The following is a 25608-nucleotide window of genomic DNA, read 5'->3' as shown; positions in this document are numbered from 1 at the left end:
AAATATCATTAGGAAATTGTTAATAATTGTTGAATTTGAATATTAATTAAATACTTCTTAATATTTATAACAGTATGAAATTAATAAACTATATATATATTGACTTTAACATTTATTTTTGTTAATAAAATAATTGATTTTTTCCTTTTTTCAATTCAAAGATTACTTAGTATTAATATATATCACCATTAGATGTCAACTAAGATATTATAAAATTAAATATATACTTTAAGATTTATATTTTAAAATATACAAAGATCCCAAAAGAATATTATATATTGAATTTATAAAAAAATCACACTCAAATTATCATTTTCATTCAAGGTCATTTTATTAAAAATTGTCGTATTTGCCAATATATATAATAAAAATTCCATTGTGTTTTATGTAATAATTATTCCTTAAATATTCAAATAATTTACTTTATAAAAATATATTAAAATTAGAATAATTCAAGATTAAAATATTATAGGTAATATAGAACCAGTAATATTTAGTAATATCCATGTTTCAAAATACTTGTTCATATTTTACTTTTACATTTACATATAATCTTAAACTTAGTTAATAAATCTCCTACATACTAAAAAATGACATTTTTTTTTTTAGATAAAATAAAATTAATAAAAGAAAATAGTAAAATATTAATTCATCATGCATGTATTATTGCATGCATGCACCGCCTTTCTAAATTAAATACAGTTGACTTAGTAAATGTAAAAAGTTTAATCCTTAAATTTACATTAAAACAATATCTTAAAAAGAATGTGGATCTATTTTGTTTATAAATATAAGTGATTTATAAAGTGCATTGAGATGTACCTTTGCAATAAAACGAATTTATACATGATCTCTTCTACCATAAAATTTGACAAATATATACTACTATTGTTAAATATGGAATATATTAATCAGTATATAGAGAAGGATAAAATACCAGAAAAAATATTTTGCTTATTTTTTATTGCATGTAGAGATAAATAAAGTTAATGTTATGTGGTTTGTATAAGAAAATATAAAATTACTCAAAATATCTTTTAGAAATTTTCTAAGTTACTGAATTTTTAAAAGTAACCTATATATTTAATTAAGATATTAACATCGTAATTAATTTATATAATAGTTATATAGTTATTGGTGAATAGCCTCCAAATTAGTATTATTAAATAGTTCATATAAACTTAGTGAAGAATTAAATACTATGAAAGAAAGAATTATTTTAATGTATAAGTTTTAAATTTGAATTATAATCAGGACTTCAATATTTGCAAATGTTGTAATTCTGATAATAAATTGTTTCAATAAATATTATATATTATTAAAAAGTATATATATTCTTATAATGAAGTATGTTGGGTAAATAAAAAATAAACATTTTGTTTTAATGAATCATACATGTATAATGGTATAAAAATCTATTTAAAATAAGAAGTTTCGCATATATTCAAAATAGTTACTAAATTATCTTAAGATGAATTCCCATAGCCATATATAATCAAGAAACTTGCTGCAAAACTACATATATGCCATAAAGAGTGCCATATCCAATACGTATCAACAGTTTCTAATAACCATGATATACAACCAGTAAATGCTATTATAAATCCAATTCCAATAAAAATTGGCCGATGATATTTTTCATTTAAAGTTATTATACATGATTTACAGAAAGATATAATGTTATTTTTAATATATTTAAACCAATTTATAAATTTAGTTTTGATTTTTTTATCTGAATTCTTATCTGAATTTCTAATAAATATTAAATTAAAACTTGTTTTATGTTTACTACATATTATTTCTTCATTAGCTACTTCATTATTATCAGTGTTTATTATTTTTTCAAAATCTTGTGATTTCAAGATAATTTCCCTTGTCAACCTTTTTTCAGTTTTATATTTAGTTATTGCCCAATATATTATACAAATCGTGTACAAACTCATTGAAATAGTAATTGGGATTATTGTAGTTAAAATCCTTGTTGAGTATATTGCTAATAATAATATTGAGATACTATTGTATAAAATAATTGTATTACTTATTTTTGAATCAAATTTACACAATAATATAAAAATATAACATATCATGATTTGAGCAGCAATGAGATCTCCCTTAAGTAATATAGAATTTAGATCTTTAATTAATCCAATGTCTGAAGCATGAAATATAGAAGATAGTAATCCTGCAGAAAAAGTAACAAAAGCACCTAAAAATTTCTGTTGATATAAGCATAAAATAATGGTAGGAATAGCTACAATATTTGTTCCAATTAAAGCAACTGCATAAGAAATTATAATATAATATGATAAATATTGATTTGAGCAATAAAGACCACCCCATCCTGGATAACATGAACAAAATATATCAATATTTCCATTATATTCAATTACTTTGCAGTCTCCATGCCCAGAACATGTATTAAAGTTACAATTACTAAATAATACTTTATTATTTACAATAGCTGAAATATTTTTGTAATTAGATATAAATGATGGAATCATGAGGCTAATTCTTATCATATAAATAATTGAGAGATTTGATAATAGTATATCTACTGGTATATTAAATCTTCCTATTACACCATATATTTCCGAACTATTTTTGTATAAGCTTACTAATGTTGTTTTATAATCAGAACAAGAATTTAGATCACAATTTCTATTATACAATTTGAATTTGTTCGGATATTTCCCAATACATCTAATACTTTCAATTTTTAAAGTTGTATTTCTATTTTTCATTAATTCTAAAATCTGCTTATTATTAATATAAAGGATCAATCTGTAAGAATTTATAGCCAATAAATTTGTAGAAATTCCTGGTATTACTAAATAAAATGGTTCACCTACTTTTATATATAATTTTTTATTATCTGATAATGGTTTATCTGGTATTGTATTTATATATGTGGGTATTAATGAAGGTAAAGATAATGTTCTGATAGATTTACTTAATGATCTAATATTTACTTCATATGAAAAATCTATTAAATATTTAATTTCATTATTACAAATTTTATTTCTGAATATTATATTGGGAAATAAAAAATATCTTGAAGGTGAAATATTTTGCAAAATTATTAAAAATTGGATACAAAAATTTGTTTTACATTTCATATTATCTTTATTCAAATATTCAGCCTCTAAATATATTTCATCAAACAAGTTTTCTAATTTATCTAGTATTCCAAGTTTTTTAAAAGAAATATCATTATTACCAGTCATATTTAATTTTTTTACTTTCAAATATTTTCCATTATTTTCTATAATCTCATTATTCTTATTATTAATTAAATTTCCGATCATACTTTCCAAGTATAGATGATCTAAAGTCATATTCATTCTCTTATTAGTAATATTCATCATATTATGTATAAATTCATCTAAATTAATACATATTGGTATCATTTCAGCCAAACTAATATTTTGTATTTTATTTATTTTCCAGTAATATTCCATTAAATTAATACAAAAATTTAAATCTTTTACCTTTTCTTTATCATATATATCATTAATATTCATATAACTTGGAAATGTAATATTAAATATAAGCTGTAAATCACAATTTAAACTTTCATTTTCTTTTATACATGATGGTATATAAATAATACCATAATTATGTAAACTACTATGGATAGATATTTTATTATTGTCATATTCTCTACTTTCATATTTTAATATCTCATTATCATATTTATTTATATTTCCTTTAAATTCTGTCACTTTCCTAGGTTCTATAAGTTTGAGTACAACTCCATTAGTAAAATCATATACACAAGAAATAGTAAGTATTACATATTGTGAATCACAAGGGCAAAAGTGTCTCCTAGTAAATTCCACTTCAATATTACCTATATATATATATAAATAATAATTATTATAATATAATGAAGTGTGTTTGCATGATGGTAAGTAGGAGCTAATAGTAAAAGGTTGTTCTTCAAGTTTCATTGGAATATCTAGTTTCATATCATATAAATAAGGAGTGGCTACCATATTACAACGTATGAATATTGAAATATCTTGTTTTAATGAATTCTCACCAACCTGAATTTTTATTTTAGGAGGTATATGTGAGCTTAAGCAATAACCAGATAAATAGTAGCTATTACATAAATCAAAATGTCCATTCTTAAGCCATACATTTGTAACTTCTACACTAAATAACACTCTGTATGCTAAGAAATATGTGGAAATTAAGAAAATAATCGACAGTATTCCCATTCTCAATATGAAAATGGCTATAACCAGTAACTTATTAATAGCGGGGATTATTGCAAATAAAATCCTAAAGATGTACAATATACAATTTAGAATAAAGTACTTATTTAGATATTTTTAAGATAAAAAAAGAGTTAAAAATATATAAACTATAGGATATGTTTAGACCACAAAGTAATGTACTTATTATATTTAATTAGATCTATTTCAAAGATTTTGATCGTTCAACTTCAATCATAACAAGATCACTAAAACTCACGCGAGACGCCTTTTTGTTCTTTTTTTGGGAGGTGTTAATATTAATTTGTTCAATATTAACGTTATCTATTTTAGGAACTTCTATAGATATTGATTCATTTGGATTATAATTTTCATTTAATGGAGTATTTGAATTAGTTTCTGGTATATTTTCAACAATTTCTAATTTGCAAGGTATCAATGTAACTTTCTTTTGAGTATTATTTCCAGATTGATTATTACTTGTTTTATTTAAACTTTGCCTCAGTTTTTCCAGTAAACGGTCATTTTCTTTCATTGCAGTTGTAATTTTACTAACTGCATCAGATGATTTTCTTGTAATATTAAATATCCCAAATGTATCAACATCTTTATTATTATCTAATATTTCCTGTTTATTAGTCTCAATACCTGATCTAGATAATAATGATTTATTTGAAAGTTTTCTAGATAAATAATTATCTTCAACTTTTATCTGGTTATCATTAATAGAATTATTTGAAATATCCATATTATTAGATATATCATCTTTAATTTCATTATTAAAATATCTTTGGTTTTCTTGAGGATATTCTAACTTAATATCTTCTTCATATCCTCTGAGTAATTTTAATTCTACCTCAAGGCCTGAAATCATATCATTAACAGATACAGAGTCATTATCATGAGATATTTTAGATAAATGAATATTTTCAGTTGAATCATTATTTTGATAATCTTGTCTACTTATTGACTCGATATTCTTTTTTATAAAAGGTTTTGTTTTAGGACAATTAACTTTATCACGAAAGTCTATATAATTATCTGATTTATCATATAACATTTCATTAGAATCTTCATCTGTATACCCAGTATTATCACTGTACATATCATCAATTTGATAATCCTGTTCAGTTTCAACATTTTGTATTTTTGAAGAATTGTTATATATCATTTCATTATTATAATCATCATATTCCGAATCCCAATGACCTGAATCACTATTATCGATGATATCTTTTGAATTATTTGAATTAATTTCACTAGAGTCTTCATTATTATCTTTACTTTTCACAAATTTTGGATTTTCTGTTTCATTTTTATATGAAATTAAATTCCAACTTAAAGGAAAACCATCTTTAAATGTGAAGTCATCCAAAAATTGTAAATCTATTGGATGATATGGACCATATAGTGGTAAATTATTCGAATTATGATCTTCAACATCTTCTTCTACTATTTCAGTTAATATATTATAAAATATATCAAGCTGTAACATAATAATATAAGGAGAAAATTTTACCATTGATAAACATGATAATGGTAATAACAAAAATGGAAGATCATAATTATTCATATAGCTAGTATTTACATGATCAGATATTATATCTAAAAGTATCCCATTTCTTAATTCTAAGTGTTTTTTTATTTCTTGTAAGGTATAATATATAGTTTCATGATTCCACAAGAAGTGTTGTCTTGATTGTGGAATATATACCATTTGACATAACAAAGAAACATCTATCCAACCCATATGATATAACAATATCATCAGTAAAATACAACCATCTGATGTAATATCACATTGTAATGGATTATAATATTCTAATTTATTCAAATCTTCTATATTATCCTTTACATTATGTTCAAATTCTACAAGTAATTTCCAACTAGAAAGTCTTTCAGACATCAAATTACTTATATTATTATTTAATTCATCATTTATGGGGATTAATTGATAAAATCCATTAATTGTTTCTTCAGATAATGATAAACCATGCAAATTAATATATTTATTAAACCATGATAAAATCTTTTGGGATTTTAAGCGTAAATATGGTGCCATATATAGATGAAAAATATCATTACAAAATTCCAAAATCTTTAACTTATTTTTGAAGTAAATATCATTGGGAGTTATATCTAATTCATTTGAGCTATTATATTGTGGTAAATAACTATTCTCTGGTGGATTTATAATATAATTTATACATATCTCAATATTAGCTAATGCTTGATTATTTGATAGAGGACGTTTAAATAAATTTAAATTTCCATTAGCATTATACCCATACAAACGAGACCAGTGTTTCAATAGTACTCCCAATAATAATCCATCAGAAATTTCACTATATAGGTTATCTGTACTTAATTGAACAGACCAAATATTTAGGTAATTAACATAGCGAATAAAAAATAGCTCAAAAATTTGGGAATTATCCCTCATTTAAAAAAAAAAAAAAAACACAATTTACCTCCCAAATTAGAGTGATTACTCAAATATATTACTCTAAATTCTTCTTTTATTGTTCCTTCTTTTTAATGGAGTACAAAATATCTAGTAATTGCCCAGTGTCAAATATTGATTTTTATCAATTCTATAATACAAACATCAAGATATCTGTAGAATCAAGAATACATGTCAAATTTAGATCTAGAAGATGCACCAGATGTCTTAGCGCGGAAGCTTCCACATTACAAGATATGCTCTGTCTATCTAAATTGAAACATCTAGTGGATAATTTCTATTTAATATTCCATTTAAGTCACAAAGAGTCCATTCAGTACATTGAAAGGGTTCTTGTCCAAAATTCTCATTTTGATTTACAAATGTAAATATAGAATTTGTTGTATTAGGTATTATACTACTTTCAAAGCGTAATAAATGAATTGTATCAATAGGTTGTAGCATATGTTTGTATTCTAATGTATTAAAAGTATCTATATATGATTTAGTTATATTATTACCCTTCAAGTCGTAAAGGAGAAATTTTTGTTTAACTTTTATAGATACATCCACCATGACAACAGCTCCTCTATCAATAATTTCATTAACAAGATCTTTATGTTTTAATTGCTTGTTTGTGTACATTGGAATATGTAACCCCATCACATTAGAAATTTTATCATAGATCATACGATCTCCTCTTTGTAGCCCTAATAAAACTTCAATATTATCTACAGTACAACTCTTAATAACTTCTAGGTTAATGACTAATTTTACTCCAGTTTGTCTAACGTCACTTAGTTCTTTAAACATCTTACTATATAATTTTTCTTCACAACACTTAGATAATGCATCCAAATCATTATTGTTAATATTATCAAATACATATCTTAAGGCTACTTTAGATCCTTCTCTCATTGTTTTATAGAAATCCTTGAAATATTCCTTGTTAAGTCCACGGCAAGTTAATAAACAAATGTTATTATATAGCAAGAGTTGTTTTAGTTTTGGTGGAGTATAATTTTGTGTTATACCTTGCAAAATATGAGATAAGGTGTTTACATATTTAACATTTGGTGATTTATTCTTGCCAAAACTATTTATGGCTGTATAATATCTTCTACCTATTGATATAAATCTTGAATTTAACATAAAAAGCCTTATTTACTAAAAAAAAATAGAACTTAAGTAACAATTTTGAGCATAAATATAGTCAGTTTTTAAGTAATATAAGCTTTTATTAGTTATTTTATTAATTTCACAATGTATGTATTACACTATACATAGAAAATAGCTACGAATTTAATAACTTAGCGCCATTAACAACCGCCATAAAGCTACAAATATCCTCTAAATATAGACTTGAAGTTAGCACTAATTGGGACTAAATAAGCCATTTCAATAATGTAATAAGTCACTTTTTTATTACAACTCATTATACTACTCTTTATTTATAAAAAAATAACTCTGAATTTATGAGAACATAATAATTTATTACCTTTAGAATTATGTTGTTTATTACAATGAAAATAAGAACAAAGACGAAGTAAACCAATATATCACATTTAGTTCACAATATAATTATAATAATAAATTGGAAAACACACAAAATTCATAATTTTATAAAGATACCATGCAATATTACTGCAACACAGTAATATTATATAGTGTGCAAATGTTAAGACAAAACGTATGAAAGATACCCCATATTAAGGCGGGAATTTATTTTCAGTACCTAGTGAGACAAGACAATAGTGATACAGTTTTATTACTAGCAGAACCAATTATAAATTTGATAATAAAATAAAGGTGTAGACATATTGTGATGTCTACATCGTTATTTTGTGTCTATTACTTACATTATCGTTATATAAAGGTAGAATTCATACAAGAGTATATTAGTTGCATCTAAATCCACTATTCGTTGCAGTGTGCATGTGCACCTAACTCTGGACGGGTAACTAGGCTTTTGGTTAATAGTGGGGATATATAGCTATGTTATCTTGAACTGCAATGAGTAGCATTACGTTAATGTATAGTGCAATATTTGTATGGATATTTTGAATTTTATTATATATCTTAAGGAACAAATACATATTTGGGATATATACTAGAACTATTTATAATAGTCCTATCGAATATTATTTTACTTAATTATTACACAATATCTATTAGATACATGAATCCTTGTCACCAGCCATTTTTTTTACCATACAATTTTTCTGGAACTCTTCTTGATCCAAACAGTATAACTGGGGATTCGTCTTCCTCAAGTAGAAATGGAATTTCGATCCTGACAGATCCATCATTAATGCAATTTTATATGGACAATTCATGGGTAAATAATTCTATATTGCTATCGGCTGCTTTAGTAGCTCAGAATTATACACCATTACTTGGAATTAATAATTATAATAATCTTGTTCAAACATTTTCAGCAAATCCTACAGGATTTCAAAATAATGCTAATCAGGTATATCTGAATACTCCTATTAAAGAAAATAATGAATCTAATAATATAGTTTGTACAAATATAGATGTAAATTCACGTGAAACAGATATTATGACCCAAATGGAGACTCCTGATAGAACATTTCTGGAGAGTTTAGCTACAGCTTCAGTGGCAGCTACAGATACAACTAATTCTACATCTGGTGGTAAGAGAAAACGTGAAACATCTATAGAATCTACTTGTAGTAATGAGACTTCCTTACCAACTGATATTATAGGATATGAAACTAGTAACAAAGTAAGTAAGGTTGAAAATAATAAAATTTTACCAATTTATCCTAATACTCAACCTATAGAAAATTCAGTTGCAAATACTATTTTTCAGTCATACTATTATACTTTACAACGACAACTTGCTGCTACTGTTGCAGCTAGTGTAACAACCTCTTCAGAGACCCCATGCTCAACTCCAACAGCTTTATCTTCCAATACACCTTGTTTCTCTCCTATTAATACTTCTATACAGTCTAATACGAATGAATTACATTTACCTTCAATTATTGCAAACTCTAATACATCCAAGACTAATGATGATGAAATTCAAGTTATAGATGATCGTCAAACTCCATTTGAGAAGATATTACGTATACACTCAAGCCTTGTTGGTTCATTATCCTGGTTACCTCCAAAAGATATAAATCACACAATTTTAAAATCTTCTGAATACTATAATAAGAATGGTCAAGATAAAGAAAATGCTAATGAAGATTATGATCCATTTAAACAAAGGAAATATGACGATTCACATGTTACTTGTTTTTCACCTAGAATGTTACCAGATTGGCAACTTAATTGGTTACGTGATGTAACTCGATCACTACCAAGTGTTCCAAAAAGTCCAATGACAGGGATACACTTTGATAGAACTAAACCAGCATGGGCTGTTTCTTATTATGAATGTGAAACTAGGAAGTATTATTTCTTTTTCATTCCAGATTTATCACAAAATACAGTTGAAATAACCTTAGCAGCTGCTATTGGCTGCAGACAAAATGTTGTAGCTCGTGGGGCTCATAAGAGAAAAAAGCCAGGTGTACTGACTTTCAATCTTTATAGTGGACAATTTGAAAAGTCTAATTCATCTAATTCAGTAAATTCCTCTTCTCAAAATAGAGGATCAAATATTCAAAATATAACTAATCCAATTTTAACACACAATTTATTTCCAATATTAGACCCTAGTTATGTTCAAAATTCACCTCACAATAATGCAGCTTTGTTATATGCTGCAGCTTTTATGTCACGAAGTAACTCTCCTCTAGTGAATTTTGAGAGTAATTCTGAATCTACAAATAATAATTCTGTTGGTGAACAAATGACTAGTAAATGAAATTTTAATATATATTATAATTTATTTAAGGCAATGGTTTTATATTTAGAAGGCTAGTTTAATATTATAGAGTAATATTTTGTATTTTTACAAATATTAACTATAAGGAAATATGACTAGTAATATTATCTCATATAAGGTGAGAATAAGATTATGAAATTCTTGAAGTTATGAATTGAAGATAATCTATTATTACTTTATATCAGCCTATGATGAGAACCAAAATTTGAACTACAATTAAGTTAATGAACTGTACTAACATATTGACTGTTATTTTCATAGAATTATTTAATTTCAGACAATTCTAAATTAACTTATAAAAGTTTAAATTCTTCATTTTAAGAGTAGGATAAGCAAGAGAATTATCTGTTATCAATATATTTGGTACATATTACTAATATATCAAATTGTAAAGACCGAATATATAGATAAAATAATATACTGAAAGAAGAAAAAAAGCTAAATAATTCTCTTCTATTTATAAAATTAGCTAATATTCTTTTAATTTATACAAATCTTTAAAATCCCTTATATTGAATTAATATCTAGAAAAGATAATAATAATAGATCTATTGATCCAAAAATATTAAAAATTATTTATAATTCTTTAATAACAAATAGGAATTTATCACTAGCTCAATATATAATTGATTGAAGAAGTTATTAACAATAAAATGACACTTTTTTCTAAATATAATGGCATACTTGGTATAGCAGAACTTCACCTTTATCATTACCAATAGCAAGGTATCCACTATACTTTGAAAAATCTAAAGCACTAACATACTTTAAAGGTGTTCTAGTGGTAGGCCAATTCTTATAAACAGTTCCAGTAGATAAATGTATTATTTTTAAAGAATCCTTGCACCATTTAGATGAAATAGCTGCAATTTCATTAGAAGGATGAATTGCTATACTTGATATGCTTGTTGTGAAATTGTCAATTGAATATTTGGGTATATCTAACGATTTTTCTGGAAAAGCATCATAAATATTTACATAACCTGATTTAGATCCTGTCAATATATAGGAATTTAAGTTAGATTGATCTATCAATGAATTTGAGGTAGACAAATTTGTAATTGACAAAGATCCATAATCTATTAACCTTTGTTTACAACGGCCAGTATTAATATCCCACAAATATAACTCTCCTTGGTTATTGCTTGATATCAAAATATTATTGTTACATGGATGAAATGAAAGTGATGTAACATCCCCATTTAATTTGAATACTCGGACCAACTGTTTGTTTCTTTGATTTAATAATAAAATATTGCCATTATACGTGGATAGAGCAAATAACGGATCTGTATTTCTAATATTTTGAACTGTTAGATTCCAGTATCTTTTATCTGAACGTCCTGCTATTCCTGGAAGAAAATCTATACTACCCCTTATCATATTATAAATACCTATTCTTTTATTAGGTCCTAATATTAGCATTTCATCACCATTAGTAGAAAACTTAGATTCATATATTGGGAAATTTTCGAAATGTAACGAAGTTAACATTGGATTATCTATACCATCTATTTGGAATAATTTGACAGTTTTATCCCATCCACTTACTGATAGTAATGTCTCTGCATTTTGATTACCATTATAATTACCACCTTGATGAAATTCTAATGAACGTATTACACAGTTACTTGGTGATTGAATATTTGCATTAGGTAATCTCCTAATATCTATATTTGTACTGGGAATTGATGTATGAGTTCTACTTGATCCATTACGCTCTATAAATCTTTCAATAATACCAACTGAAGATTTACTACTATATACCTTTGCAATATTTCTCTGTCCTAGTTTTTGTACCTTGTCATTATCACTATCTTCAGAGGAATCACTAGTAGATATTTCTTCAGTAGGTATAGCTCGTTTCCTAGCTTTTGAAACCCAGTTATTTCCTTTTGTTTTCACTACTCTATTGCTATAAAATTCCTTAAGCCTATCCATATATTTAATACCATCTAATACCTTGTCATTTTCAGATCTTCTTAATTTTCTATATTTTGGTACTTTGCTAATGTCTATTTTAATATTCTCATCATCGGAATCATACCATACTTTCCTATTCCTCTCATCAGTTCTATGCTCCTTTATTATCTCATCTCCTTCACTAATATTTATATGTTTCATATTTTCTGATATGTTTAAAATAGCCTATATAAAATCCAAAGTTCCCTAAGAAAAGTAACTAAGTCTTATTTTTACAAATACTAGACATATGGCGGTCAATTTTTACCGCTTTAATTTTGAATTTGTCTAAGAAAAAGAATTTTAAAGTGGTTTTCAATAGTTTAAAAAGTAGTGTCATTTATTAATGGTCTTATACTTTTCCACTCTGAGTAAATGTATACAACTTTTCTTATATCTTTTTTAAGTTAGGAGATTATATGTATTTCATATGACTCTCAATTTTATTCTAAGGCATCCAATATTATATACTAGTGCTTTTTTAAGTCTATCTCGCTGTATAATACATACATTAACTCCAATTCCCAAATATTTAAGAGATATTGCAAAAATTCCATTGCTTGAAAGAGAAGATTCAGCTTGTATTAAGGCAATTTGGAAAGAAAGATTTCAACACTCCCGAAACATAATAGTTGACACTATAGATAGTGAAACCTATACAAATATATATTTGGCAGCCAAGGTAAATCCAATGTTCATCATTCCACCTAGTGAAAAGTATAATAGCTTTCATTGGATGATCTTTCAATGTCAAGAATATCCTCTTAAACATATTTTGATAACACATATTGAAGAGTTTAATAACGGTAATTTTACCCCCTTTATTATATTTAATTGGTTTAATGAATTGCAAAAATCCAAGTCATTGGTTCTCTTAAAATTAGATATAATATATCCTGGAATATCGAAATTACAAGGTAACTTTATTTTCAACTATATACTTAGGTGCTATCAAGATCCGAAGATATTCCAATTCGTCAAAATATTTAATCAAAATCCAAGAGAATTCAATATTAATAAATTTGTGGAGATATCTAGAAATGAATTAAATATTTGGAATATATCAAATAAATTTTGAAATGAATTCTAAACTTTATAATATAACATTCTAATTATATACTAAAGAATGGTTCACTTTATTTCATTAGATTCACACACCTCAATATTATATAAATCTGCAAAAAATTATTTGTAAGTTTTGATATTCAATTTATTTATATGAAATTAGTTATATATTAATATATATTTACTAAATTTTTTAATTTTTATTATTTATTATTTTTGATATTTTGAATATATTTCCTACTATCCCCAATATAATAGGAAGAACAATAGGTAAAACTATAGCAATTTTAAATTCCAATGCAAAAGATGTACTAAAGATAATATTCTTATCATTAAAAGCTTCTGATGAATCTTGAAAAAGTATTTTTGACATATGAAGTTTCGAATAAATACTATTTTGATTAGAAATTAATATTGACCTAAATATTAAGTTGATTCTAATCAGTAAATCTTTGTAATAGCATGGTATTCTTATTAACCAGTCATTTGATAATATTTTATATATTAATTGAATATATTTGGTGGATTTAGTCAAATATAATCTAATTTGACGTAACTTTAAACCAGAAATTTCCCAATCAGGCATAATATACCATTCATAATCTGTTATATAATATAAAATAGGATAACTTTTCATTCCAAAACTTGTTCTTGCGTGATTACCATCACCACGATAAGGGTATATCCAATCACGAATATGATGTATAAATTCATTAAATACTTTCGTATTATTTTTTATGTTCATGATAGTATTATTGGAATTTTTTGAATAGTTATCTATAGTAATAATAGTATTAGAATTAATACTTATTGATGATGAATATATTGAAGAATTTTTTGAAGTAAAGTATATAGAATAATTTGATGGATTATAGATAATTAAATTAATAATGTGAGGTGGATTATACGTACCTATATCATATATTCCATTTTTAATCCATAGCTCTAGTTCTTGTTCTATATTATTAATGTCACTTAAAGAAATTAAGGTATAATTTTTATTTGTATTATTTAGATCTTTATCTAATAACTTATCAGTAAATATATCTTGAAATTTCAAATTTCTTTTTAACTTTATATCTATAATTGTTTCAAGTCGTTTAGTATACTCAATAAAAGTAGTATCTGAATTTAAATTCAATAAAACTGAGAAGTTCTGAATATCCGATTCAAAAACATTCCATATATCAAACTGAAATCCTGAAACAACTGGTAAGTTTGTATTTATATAAGTGAAATCTTCGAACCATATAGATAACACTTCTTTATAAGCCTCGTAAAAAATTTTATAATCTTCTAGATCACTTATACAAATAATTGCAATTTTTAGAGAATATATATAAATTGATGTTTCATTACATTTATTCCAAGATATAAGTAATAAATAATCATATAAGGTATAATTGTGTCTGATGTATTGGCTCAATTGGTTTCTAGTATTGGGAATATTAAATTCCTGACAAGTGTTTACTAGAGATGTATTATGTGTGGCTAGTTTAACATTTATAGGCCAAGTTATATCTAAATCTGGATCTTTACCTTTTATTTTATACCTTTTAGAAGTTGGTATTTCAAGTTTGTTTAAATTATTAAGATCTTCATTGCATATTCCAATGAAAGTAACAATCGCATCAGTTCCAGTGTAATTATCTAGTATAACATTATATAACTTTATATCTTCTTCAATATGATTTAAAGATCTCCATATATCCAATCTAAAGGGCCAATATAATAAAATTATGTAGCTTATAAGAAATACTAGAGTTAGACTGAGTTGCCATAACAAGCAATAAAGGTTTGTTTGTAAAATAAAACTCCTAACTGATTTAATATACTTATTAGAATTTAAGCTACTATATTCAACTTCAAATTCATTTTGTGTCATAATAAATACATTAGTTGTAATATTATTCTAGAATATATGTAAAAATTCACTGTAAAAATTTGGGTATCATGTAACTTGATAGTAAGGGGGACGTGTCTACAGGTATCGATATTAATTCTAGGGTTCTGAAATGGAAAGCACACAATTTTACACATTTTCTAGTCATACTGTTAATGGCTAAAAATTGTTTACATTATATTTTGATTTGTATATTACTGGTTAATGTTCCTTTGAATAATGCAAAAAAGGATGTCAAACCTTTGGTTAAAGAATTATTTAATATATTACTTGAATCTTTACCAGACAACTCTATAGAGGATTCAAAAGGTGAAAATTACTTAGAAGTTAAAGATGATTATTTACCTAATTTGAAATTATCAAATAATTTTTTGAAGTTTGGTAATTTAGAAGATAATGTATTGAATAATAAGATTTCAGTGGCAAGAAATTCTTTAAATATGTTAGGAGATAATAATAAAAATGAGCTAGAGAATACTACATTAAGCAAAAAATTAAATATATTTGAAAAATTTAATGAAAATGACAACATAGAAGATTTAAAAAGTGATTCATATATTTCAAAAAATATTACTAAAGATGTAACAAATTCAAAAACTGAAATAATTGAGGATAAAGTAATTTCATACAATTATGTTGATAAGAACTTGGAGTTACAGAATAAAGAATCTGAGTTTAAGATTTTTAAAATTATTTCTCGAAAAGCTGAAGTAGATATAGAAAAGTCTATATTATCCATTTACTTAGAAATTGCTGGTACAGGCCTTAACTCTAAAACTATACTAGCTTTGAAAAAATGGGATGAAAGCTTTTCAGAATATAATGTAAATTTACTTTGCTCATCACCAAATGTTATAACTACAGTATTTGCTAGACCAGAAAAGATAGAACCATACTATATGCTCAAATCACAAGTGATAAAATTTAATATTAAACATAATATGAAAACACTTCAAGGAGAGACCTTTTTTCTTTGTATATCAGAATCAATTACATCATCTAATTCCCAGTATATTACGAAACTAACTACTTCTAAGTATGATGTACCTGAATCATATGAAAAAGCTTTCAAAAATGATTATTTACTTGAATTATTTAAAGAGCTAAAAATACCCCAGTTTTCTTTTTTTTTTGAATATCCATTTGAAGGATATTCAGATATAATTCTTAAACTTGAAATACCTTCGAAAATATCTTGTTCAGATTTCAGAATTGATGTACTCAATTTTAGTTCAAAAAAAATTGAATCCAATGGAAATACATTGCACCCAGACAAAACAATGGGAATTTTAAATAAAACCTTTATTTCATCTATATATAATGAAGTGCCTAATTTAGATTCTAAATATTTTAATTTTAAAGAAGTTAGTCCTAGTTTAGATATTGTTTCTACTGCAAAACTTATTTCTGATAATAACAAGAATAAAAGTACTAAGATATGTCTATGGAATATCTCCCCACTAAATTTTAAAAAGCAGATATTAGATGTACTAGATATTTACTTGAAATATGGAGAAAGTAGTAGAATAAAGATTGGAGACATTTTAATTAATAAAATTGCAAGTAATGACCGACAAAGCACCTTACTTGGAAATGCTATAACTTTGGCCCTCTCTCTTTTACCAATTATGTTAGCTATTTACTCTATTATTTTTATTGTTCTAAATACTTCTAATCTTTACTTAAAGATATATGGAAATAAAAGTCAAATCCTCTTAAAAACTTTATATTCAACATTTTGGTGCAATATGGAAAGATTTGAACCAAATAAAAACTTGATATACAATAAATTTAATAATTTTAATTTAAAAAGTACAAATAGAAAATTACTTCTTAGTAAAAATCCCAAATTTAGCAATGAAAAAAGACGAATAGAGAATTTGTATATAACAGAAACAAATAAGAATATGAAATCTGACCAATCCAAAGTACTTATAGGATGTAATTCCACAGAAAAGCAATCATCATGTCTAACTAATAATAGTTTCAAATATTCAGATTTCCCATGTATCAATACTAGACCAATAACTTCCTCGACAGATTCTAGTCAATCTAAAGAATATGCTAATAATGAAGACCCTTTAAAGTACTTAGAATCAGATGAATCTATTAGTATATACTCTGGAATATAAATATATCTTAGAAATTGTGACTTATGGCTTTATAATTATCTCTTAAGAATCCATATGCTTGGTTCTTTTAAAGGGTTTCTAGATTTCTGACAGTAACAAATACTTCTAAGAATATTTTTGAATTTAGATTGCACATTTTCAGAAATTATTGAACCAAATGCATCTAGAACATTTTCAGTAGTTGTTTTCATTCCAAGTCTTTGACGCTGAAGAAAGTACTCAGTTAGTTTTTTTCTAATTAAACGTTCATCAGACAGAAGTTCAGGTGTTGAATCTTGCTGTTTTAAACTTTTCAATATACTTGAACTAGGAGCTCCTGCCTTTCCTGATTTCCCTGTCCATGTTGGAACATCAAAACTATAACTTCCACATTCTATAGAGGACTTTTGTAATATTTCCATTGCATTTTGAACTATTTTACTTGTTGCTTGGTTTATTGGATTATCAACTTCCTCATAGTTTGCATTTACTTGTGAGACTTCAACTTGATCTCCCAATATATGCATTATTGCCTGATGTTCACACTTTGCATCTGCTGTAACCTCTCCAAATAAATTATTTTCTAATTCAAAGTCTATATTATCATCGGAATGGCTTTTTCTTTTTCTTGTTACATTACTATAACTAGAACTTATTATACCATCTCTTTTACTAATTGAACATCTACCCCAAATAAACTTAATTTGCCTCATATATCCATCAATAATCTTTGATTTAGATGTTCTATATTCAATAGAGTTTGAGAATTCTTTATAACCCTTGGGAGCTTCTGGTACCTTCAGGAGTTCACTTAGATCACTCCATTGAAACGACCTTTTATATTTTGCATCTTGTAGAATTTGGTTTGCAATAAATTGCTTAAATAACTGTCTCTGATATATTTTTTCTTCTACTGTATCTTTAGTTATTAGTCTGTATACAATTACCTCTTTATCCTGGCCTATTCTCCAGCATCTTTCTTTAGCTTGTGCATCTGTCATTGGATTCCACCAAGGGTCATATAATATTATTCTATTTGCACCCATAATATTAAGTCCCACACCTCCAACTCGAGAAGTTAAAATAAACAAAAAAATTGAAGAGTCATTATTGAACCTTTCTACCAATGAAAATCTACTAACAACGGGTGTAGACCCATCCAAAGTAAGTATATCCTTGTCTATTATTAAATTTAAATCTCTTTGTAGCATTTTTACTAACAAATTAAGTATCCTAACACCCTGAGTAAATATTAAAACCCTATTTTTTTTCTTTTCTTTCCATAGTTTTAAAATTGAGAGTAGGGTCTTATATTTACCACTATGAGATGGGTTCACATTGGAAATTTGGATTTTTTTAAAGTATAACTCACCTGAGTACTTATTCTCATCTTCATCCTCATCTGAAAAATCAGATGTATCTCTTTGGAGTGGTTTTAAACTATCTGAACGAATATACTTTAGTAATTCTGGGTGATTACATGATTCACGAAGAATATTCAATAAGGCAAAACATTTACCAATTCCAGAGCCTTTACTGAGGCACTCCGAATAATTCATTAACTGTAAACACGAACAATAGACATCATATTGAACTGGAGTTAATGAACAAAATAAAATATGTTCAGCTTGAGGTGGGAGTTTAATAATGTGCTGTAATTGGTGCTTACGCCTCCTCAAAATACAAGGGTTAATGATTTGTTGCAATAATCTTGTAGATTGATAAGCTCTAGAAATATGAGAGCTAGTTGCATTCATTATTCCTCCTTGTTTTATAGGAATGACAAATTGTTGCTCGAATAAAGGTAAAGTACCCAGCTTTCCAGGACATACAAAGTCTGTTAAACTCCATAATTCACGCAGATCGTTTTGAATCGGAGATCCAGACAACAGTAGTCTGTGACATGTTGCTATAGATTTAACTGCAAGTGTTATTCTTGAATCAGGATTTCTTATTTTGTGCCCCTCATCCAAGATCATATATGACCACTCTATATTTCTTAATTCACCTAAATAACGTCTCATTGTTTCATAAGAGGATAGCATAATTGTAGGTGGTTTCTCTTTAAATAAAACTGTATCAAGTTTAGGATTACTGTAATTAAATGTACTTGTAACTGAATCTAGAGCTTTTTTTCTAGATTGTTCATCTTTTCTATTAAAAATTACAATTTTAAAAGGAAAATACCATTTATGAAAAATATGTAACCAGTGATCTAAAAGTGTAGCTGGAGATACCAATAATACAGGTCCATATGGAACAGAGTTTGAGCCTTCATAACAAGATGAGCTTGTACAAGAGTGGTAATTATTTAATTCAAATTTACAATCTCTATATTGTGTTGATAGTGAATTAAGGTTTGAACAAACATCTTCATCAAGAATCTTAACAGTTTTAAGGGTATATTGCTCATTTATTTCTAAATCCTTGGTAGTCATAGATTCTAATTTAACCTCATTCTTTACTTCATATTCGGGTATAGCACTCACTTCACTTTTTAACTCTGAAATATGGTTGGTCTCAGTACCTGAAATATTGGAATTTATCATATGATAAGTAATATGTAAAGCAGCAAAAAAAGCTGCAACAGTAATAGATTTACCTAAACCCATTTCATCAGCTAATATACCTCCTGTTCCATTTATATGTAGGTTCCAAAACCATAAAACCCCTTCCTTTTGATGGTCATACAAGGTATTCCATAAAGGTTCCCAAATATATAACTTGTTATCTGAATCTGGATTGACACATATAATAGAGTTCTCCTTACAATTCATTTTTTCAATTCTTGACAAAAATACTTCACTGTTAGTATCATCCTGGTAACATTTTAAGTTATTTTGCTCTTCTTCTAATATATAATCATCATCCTCCTGCTCATAATTTGTATTGCTGTTATTATCCTGCATATTATCACTAAAAGTGGCACTTATAGTTATAGGGGTTGTAAAATTTTTATATTTGTTGTCATCTCCATCAGATTGTTGGAAGTCGTATTTAGCGTGATCACCTTGTGTCATTTGATGCATTCTAATAGATTTCTGTTTATCTGTAGATGTTAAACGATCTTTCACTTGTTCTAGTATTGTTTTAGTTACATCATCAGCATTTACTATAGAAACTCCCAAGTCACGTAATTCTTCAGCCTCATCATGCTCAAAACATTTATTTAGGATATTTTGTTCTTCATGAAATGAAAATACCCCTTTAAATAAGTTCTGGTTCTTACAATGCTTCCTTACTGGTTTGAAAGATTCATCTTTTTCTAAATGATCTTCCATTTTGGAAGCTTGTGAATTACCATTTTCACCTTCCATAAGTCTCAGTTATACTTTTAATCTCAAAAGCCTCAACTCTGTAATATACCGCCAAGGTGCACTATATTAAAATTGAAGTACATTAACATACAATCTCGGTTCTAAGGAATTTTACGAATAGCTATGTGTGAATAGAGAAATGGATGATAGCCAAATATATTATTCAACTATTTACAAAACACCTGAGTTTGAGCTTAGAAATCCAAGAGTTTTAGCATGGTCCATAATTTTTCAAAATGGATCTCCCAACAATAAAACACCGAACTCTCCAACCAAAACTCATTTTGATAAAGATATTTCATCTGCAACTAATTATAGGAATTCTTTAGATTTAAATAGTACAGAATCTTCTGAAAATATATTAAAAAGGCCTTTTAGTACATGGCGTTGTTTGTATTGGCCAGAAGTAGCTGTAAATCCAATATATTCTTCTGGATATGCTAAAATGAGAATTGTTCTATACCTTAATAAGCTGAATATATCTGCTAATTTTGCTGAAGATAATGCAGAAAATTTGCACAACGGTGAACTTAATAATATTAAGTCAAATATAGATATGGCACCTATTGAGTTACTTCCTTATGTCAGGATATATTATGATAAGGAATTACTATATCAAAGTTCTATAATAAAATCAGATTTATGTATTATACTTGATATAGAAGTTCATCATCCACTAAGTAATTTATATGTTGAAATTTACGATTGGGATAATTCAGATACCTCTTTAGTTGGAACTGACGATTCTATTGGTCAATTAATAATACCAATAGGCATACATGCTAATAAAAAAGCTCTTGATACACATTTAATTGTAGGAACGGATGATGAAGCACGTGTATTATTTATTAGGAAATCATACCAAAAAAAAGTTCTTTCTGACAATATTGTTGCTCAAAAATTACTCAAATTTCCATTAAACAGTAACTTCGACTTACCCGTTGATAATTCCAGTGAAAATTACACTGATATCTCTGATCTTATTTACAGTGATATAATCTTTAAATTAACAAAAGAAGCTTTATTACTGGCAAAGAATGCAGAGGAAAAGTACAAAATTAATACTGGCAGATTACAAAATCCACATGAATACTTGGTTACACGTATTTATTCAGAAGTTAAGTGGAGTAGGATAACACTAATACCTAGAGAAATAGCTGCTTTAAATTTACCAGAACCATGCAAGAAAATATATGAAGCAAATTCACAATTCAGCCCTAACATTAATAAAGATTTGAATAGAATAATCAATTCTATTAAAGTAATTAAAGATATATTTTGGCCAGCCTGTATAAAGCCCATTCAACAAAAAACACAAGTGATAATTGAATGGGAATCAACTATTTTATTCTTTACTATTATTGGATTTATAATATATTTACTATTACACCCTCAATATACCTTCCCAATATTCTTTGGAATAGCCTTAATAACACTTGGCTCTACATTTTCGCATAGATATTGGGCATATGATAGGATTAACCAAATTACAGAATATAACTTGAAGCAAACACAAACCTTTAAAAAGAGTTTGGATGGAGACATTCAACAAAATACTTCTCAAGAAGATGAGCCATTATCTCCTATAATAATAGATGGAACTGAACCTTTAGTAGGTCAAAGTGATGAAACTGATATTCTTCAAGTATTATCATCTTCAGCACTACCTCCTGGTTATAAAATATATCTCAATAAAGCAGCTAATATTTTTGAAAGACTATCAAAGATATTGAAATTGGTCGTATCTATAATATATTGGGAGGATATTATAACGAGCTTAGCTCTCTCAATATTTTTATTATTTTCTCTACTATATTCTCTATTTTATCCATATATTTTCCAATATGGTATCCAATATATTATTTTATCGACAATTTCAATTACAGTCTTATCTGCATTACCACCCCTAAAAAGCATAACTAGAATGTTCATTGCCTTTAGAAAGTATAGAAAATTGAAAATGATAAAGTTTCAAAATTAAAAGTTCATATCTATTTTACTTTTTAAAATTGTTCAATTCAAGTATTTAGCTGGAACTAGTATATTGTATAAAGCAGAAGATAAATTAATGATACTATTTAAATTACTTTTGTTATATAAACTGTAAATAAGATATATAAACAGAATTATCATAAATATTTAGTGACTCATCTGTTGCACTATCTCGTATGATCCGAATAGATGAAATTTTGTATAAAGAATATTTTGTTATTTGATGCATGAAAAAGACAACAATAGAGAACCAATAGAATTTTTTGATATTTATATCTGAATTGTAAAATTTTGAAGAGTTAATTATGCCATTCACATTGTTACTCTCTTTTCTAGAAGTATAATCATAACTATCATTTAAAAAGTTAAACCAAAGTGATTCCTTTGATGTAATTGAATCTGGTAAAATGAGATAAAGAACTAGTAAACATGTAAATTCTATTGTTCGGATGTTAATAAGAGAATTTGTAATGTTAGTTGAATGTTTTATTCTCTTTTGTGAACTATACATTAGTGGGAATGCTCCAGCTACAATTACACATATTCCAACAAGCAAGTTTGTCATTGGAGAATTTGAAAAAGTAAAACATATACTAATAACAAGAGTTTGAATAAGAAAAATAACAAAAAAATTCCATGGCCAATATGAATACTGACTCAAAATACATAGTGTTGAGAATCTTAAAAACAAATCACTAATCTGATGAATAAGAAATACACTTAAAAATATAATTAATGGTAAAAATTTTGTTATTTTCTCTCCATATAACCATGAATATGTAATATGTGATGGAATTACTCTTGGAACATAAAATATTGATTTAACAAAGGTAAATTGGAAATCACTTAAATATGAATCATCATCATCTAATAAAGATATGTATTGTAAACTATTTGAAAGCCAATTATTTCTTACAAATGGACGTAACCAATATATATTCATAGGATGAATTCTATTTGGTAATACAAGTAGGTTAGATGAAGCATTTGAACTAGAAATTAGTAAAGGACTATTGATATTTTCTGTCCAGTTACCCAATTGTCTAATTACTGTCTCATTTCTATACTCTTGATTAGAATCCCTTTCAGTATCATGATTACGTATTTCATAGCAGCTAAATATATCTACTATAATATCTCGTGTTGATAAAATCGTTATGTAGCATATTGATAATACAATACCTCCTATACACCAATTGTAAACTGAGCTAAAGTGATCTTCTTGAGTCTTATTCGGACCTATATTAAAAGCTAATTTACTATCATCAAATATATTTGAAAATAATGAGCTGCTATATTGAAATATAATTAGATCCATATATAGAAATATTGAAGGTATATGTGTGAGTATAGCTGATATAATAGTAAATTCTTCAGAAAAGTGTGAATATCTATGGTTAGCACTAGTAAATACCAAAATAAATCCACTCATAATTGTTGAAAGGCCAAAATCAAATAGTGAAAAGATTGTACTAAAAATTTTCTTCTCATTAATATATATTACAGACATATATAAGGAAGGACAATACTGAGTAAGTAGCAATAAATACGCAATTTTACAATAACCACTATAAAAAAATAAGCCATAAAAGAGTCAATTTATTAAATTCACACCAACTAAGTTATTAGTAAACTCACCTATTGAAAAACTTCAGTGAAACCAATAATGTGTATATAAGCGTAAGAAGTGAAAATGCATATGTTACAAATTCTCTGAAAAATAAAGAAAAATTCAATTATTCTAATTCCAAATATTGAAATATTTGAGTTTATATATTTTTAAAAATTATTCCATATTTTTATTTTCTTTATTCCTTTTAAAGTAAAAGAGAATATTTTTGAATCACTTCTTGTAGAGTATATATATCTATGCGTTTATTTAAAACTTCTCACAAAGAATACATACCTAATTCTATTTGACTTCTCTCTTCTATAATTTATCAATGGATCTAGACATAGCTGATAATTGTCCATGAGCAGACCTCAAACTAGCATTTATTTCAGTAGATGCACGAGATGCACACCAGTAGCTCTATAGCTAGCCGCCAAGTATCATTTTGAGCATTATTTCTATCAGTTTCTTCTTAGGTTGTAAATATATATATTATATGGGATTTAAGCTATACTATATTTATATCTATTTTTAAAAAGAGATCACTGACTATATCTAACATTATCATAATCTCTTGAAAAAAATGAAGTGTATCACAATTTTCAATATTCAAATTATTGGAAGTCTATTTAAAAAATCTCAAATTCTCTCTAAGAAAATCTCTTTCAAATATTTTTGTAATAATGACTTCATATCTATTAGGAAATTTTCAATTATTAATAAATACCCTAAATACTTTACTACAATCTCTATTGCAGATTTTAATAATAAAGCTGATCAACTTTTACATATAATAAGCGAGAAAATTATAAATACACAAGATCAGAATCTTATTGATGATATAGATTGCCATGATGAATTCTTAAATATTACTTTTAGATATAAAGATCGGCAATCATCATCTGGTACAATTGTTATTTCAAAACAATCCGCTACTAAACAAATGTGGTACTCGTCTCCTATGCGTCCACCAGATTATTTTGAGTTTGAAAATAATTGGAAATCCAAAAGATCAGGTTTATCACTATTTGAAGTACTTGAATCTGATTTATTTGAAGGCACAGGATTAAAATTTAATTTTCTAGAAAAATAACATACTTTTTATATTATGTTTAATATGA

The 25608-nt window shown here is 26.2% G+C and overlaps 12 protein-coding genes across 12 annotated transcripts; 5 read left to right on the top strand and 7 right to left on the bottom strand.

Annotated features, from left to right (window-relative positions):
* Window positions 1-1466: 1466 nt before the first annotated feature.
* Window positions 1467-4223, bottom strand: cand_033710 (uncharacterized protein; the record flags this gene model as incomplete). The annotated part of the gene is made up of 1 exon (XM_067213597.1): window positions 1467-4223. The coding sequence occupies one exon, from the start codon at window positions 4221-4223 to the stop codon at window positions 1467-1469; it is 2757 nt and encodes a 918-aa protein (XP_067070159.1).
* Window positions 4224-4422: 199 nt separating this feature from the next.
* Window positions 4423-6663, bottom strand: cand_033700 (uncharacterized protein; the record flags this gene model as incomplete). The annotated part of the gene is made up of 1 exon (XM_067213596.1): window positions 4423-6663. One exon carries the CDS (start codon window positions 6661-6663, stop codon window positions 4423-4425), a length of 2241 nt encoding a protein of 746 aa, XP_067070158.1.
* A 270-nt stretch (window positions 6664-6933) lies between these two features.
* On the bottom strand, window positions 6934-7815 carry cand_033690 (uncharacterized protein; the record flags this gene model as incomplete). Its single annotated transcript, XM_067213595.1, has 1 exon — window positions 6934-7815. One exon carries the CDS (start codon window positions 7813-7815, stop codon window positions 6934-6936), a length of 882 nt encoding a protein of 293 aa, XP_067070157.1.
* Window positions 7816-8842: 1027 nt separating this feature from the next.
* On the top strand, window positions 8843-10504 carry cand_033680 (uncharacterized protein; the record flags this gene model as incomplete). The annotated part of the gene is made up of 1 exon (XM_067213594.1): window positions 8843-10504. One exon carries the CDS (start codon window positions 8843-8845, stop codon window positions 10502-10504), a length of 1662 nt encoding a protein of 553 aa, XP_067070156.1.
* A 687-nt stretch (window positions 10505-11191) lies between these two features.
* cand_033670 (uncharacterized protein) lies at window positions 11192-12649 on the bottom strand (the record flags this gene model as incomplete). The annotated part of the gene is made up of 1 exon (XM_067213593.1): window positions 11192-12649. The coding sequence occupies one exon, from the start codon at window positions 12647-12649 to the stop codon at window positions 11192-11194; it is 1458 nt and encodes a 485-aa protein (XP_067070155.1).
* A 268-nt stretch (window positions 12650-12917) lies between these two features.
* On the top strand, window positions 12918-13565 carry cand_033660 (uncharacterized protein; the record flags this gene model as incomplete). The annotated part of the gene is made up of 1 exon (XM_067213592.1): window positions 12918-13565. One exon carries the CDS (start codon window positions 12918-12920, stop codon window positions 13563-13565), a length of 648 nt encoding a protein of 215 aa, XP_067070154.1.
* Window positions 13566-13745: 180 nt separating this feature from the next.
* On the bottom strand, window positions 13746-15437 carry cand_033650 (uncharacterized protein; the record flags this gene model as incomplete). Its single annotated transcript, XM_067213591.1, has 1 exon — window positions 13746-15437. One exon carries the CDS (start codon window positions 15435-15437, stop codon window positions 13746-13748), a length of 1692 nt encoding a protein of 563 aa, XP_067070153.1.
* Window positions 15438-15610: 173 nt separating this feature from the next.
* Window positions 15611-17587, top strand: cand_033640 (uncharacterized protein; the record flags this gene model as incomplete). The annotated part of the gene is made up of 1 exon (XM_067213590.1): window positions 15611-17587. The coding sequence occupies one exon, from the start codon at window positions 15611-15613 to the stop codon at window positions 17585-17587; it is 1977 nt and encodes a 658-aa protein (XP_067070152.1).
* Window positions 17588-17622: 35 nt separating this feature from the next.
* Window positions 17623-20883, bottom strand: cand_033630 (SNF2 family N-terminal domain-containing protein; the record flags this gene model as incomplete). Its single annotated transcript, XM_067213589.1, has 1 exon — window positions 17623-20883. The coding sequence occupies one exon, from the start codon at window positions 20881-20883 to the stop codon at window positions 17623-17625; it is 3261 nt and encodes a 1086-aa protein (XP_067070151.1).
* A 139-nt stretch (window positions 20884-21022) lies between these two features.
* On the top strand, window positions 21023-22864 carry cand_033620 (uncharacterized protein; the record flags this gene model as incomplete). The annotated part of the gene is made up of 1 exon (XM_067213588.1): window positions 21023-22864. One exon carries the CDS (start codon window positions 21023-21025, stop codon window positions 22862-22864), a length of 1842 nt encoding a protein of 613 aa, XP_067070150.1.
* Window positions 22865-22975: 111 nt separating this feature from the next.
* Window positions 22976-24849, bottom strand: cand_033610 (uncharacterized protein; the record flags this gene model as incomplete). The annotated part of the gene is made up of 3 exons (XM_067213587.1): window positions 22976-24443; window positions 24514-24588; window positions 24782-24849. 3 exons carry the CDS (start codon window positions 24847-24849, stop codon window positions 22976-22978), a joined length of 1611 nt encoding a protein of 536 aa, XP_067070149.1.
* Window positions 24850-25070: 221 nt separating this feature from the next.
* Window positions 25071-25580, top strand: cand_033600 (frataxin-like domain-containing protein; the record flags this gene model as incomplete). The annotated part of the gene is made up of 1 exon (XM_067213586.1): window positions 25071-25580. The coding sequence occupies one exon, from the start codon at window positions 25071-25073 to the stop codon at window positions 25578-25580; it is 510 nt and encodes a 169-aa protein (XP_067070148.1).
* Between the last annotated feature and the right edge of the window lie 28 nt (window positions 25581-25608).

Source organism: Cryptosporidium andersoni (genome assembly GCF_001865355.1).
Source record: "Cryptosporidium andersoni isolate 30847 chromosome Unknown contig_6, whole genome shotgun sequence".
NCBI lineage: Eukaryota > Apicomplexa > Conoidasida > Eucoccidiorida > Cryptosporidiidae > Cryptosporidium > Cryptosporidium andersoni.
This window is presented reverse-complemented; position numbering and strand designations above follow the sequence as displayed.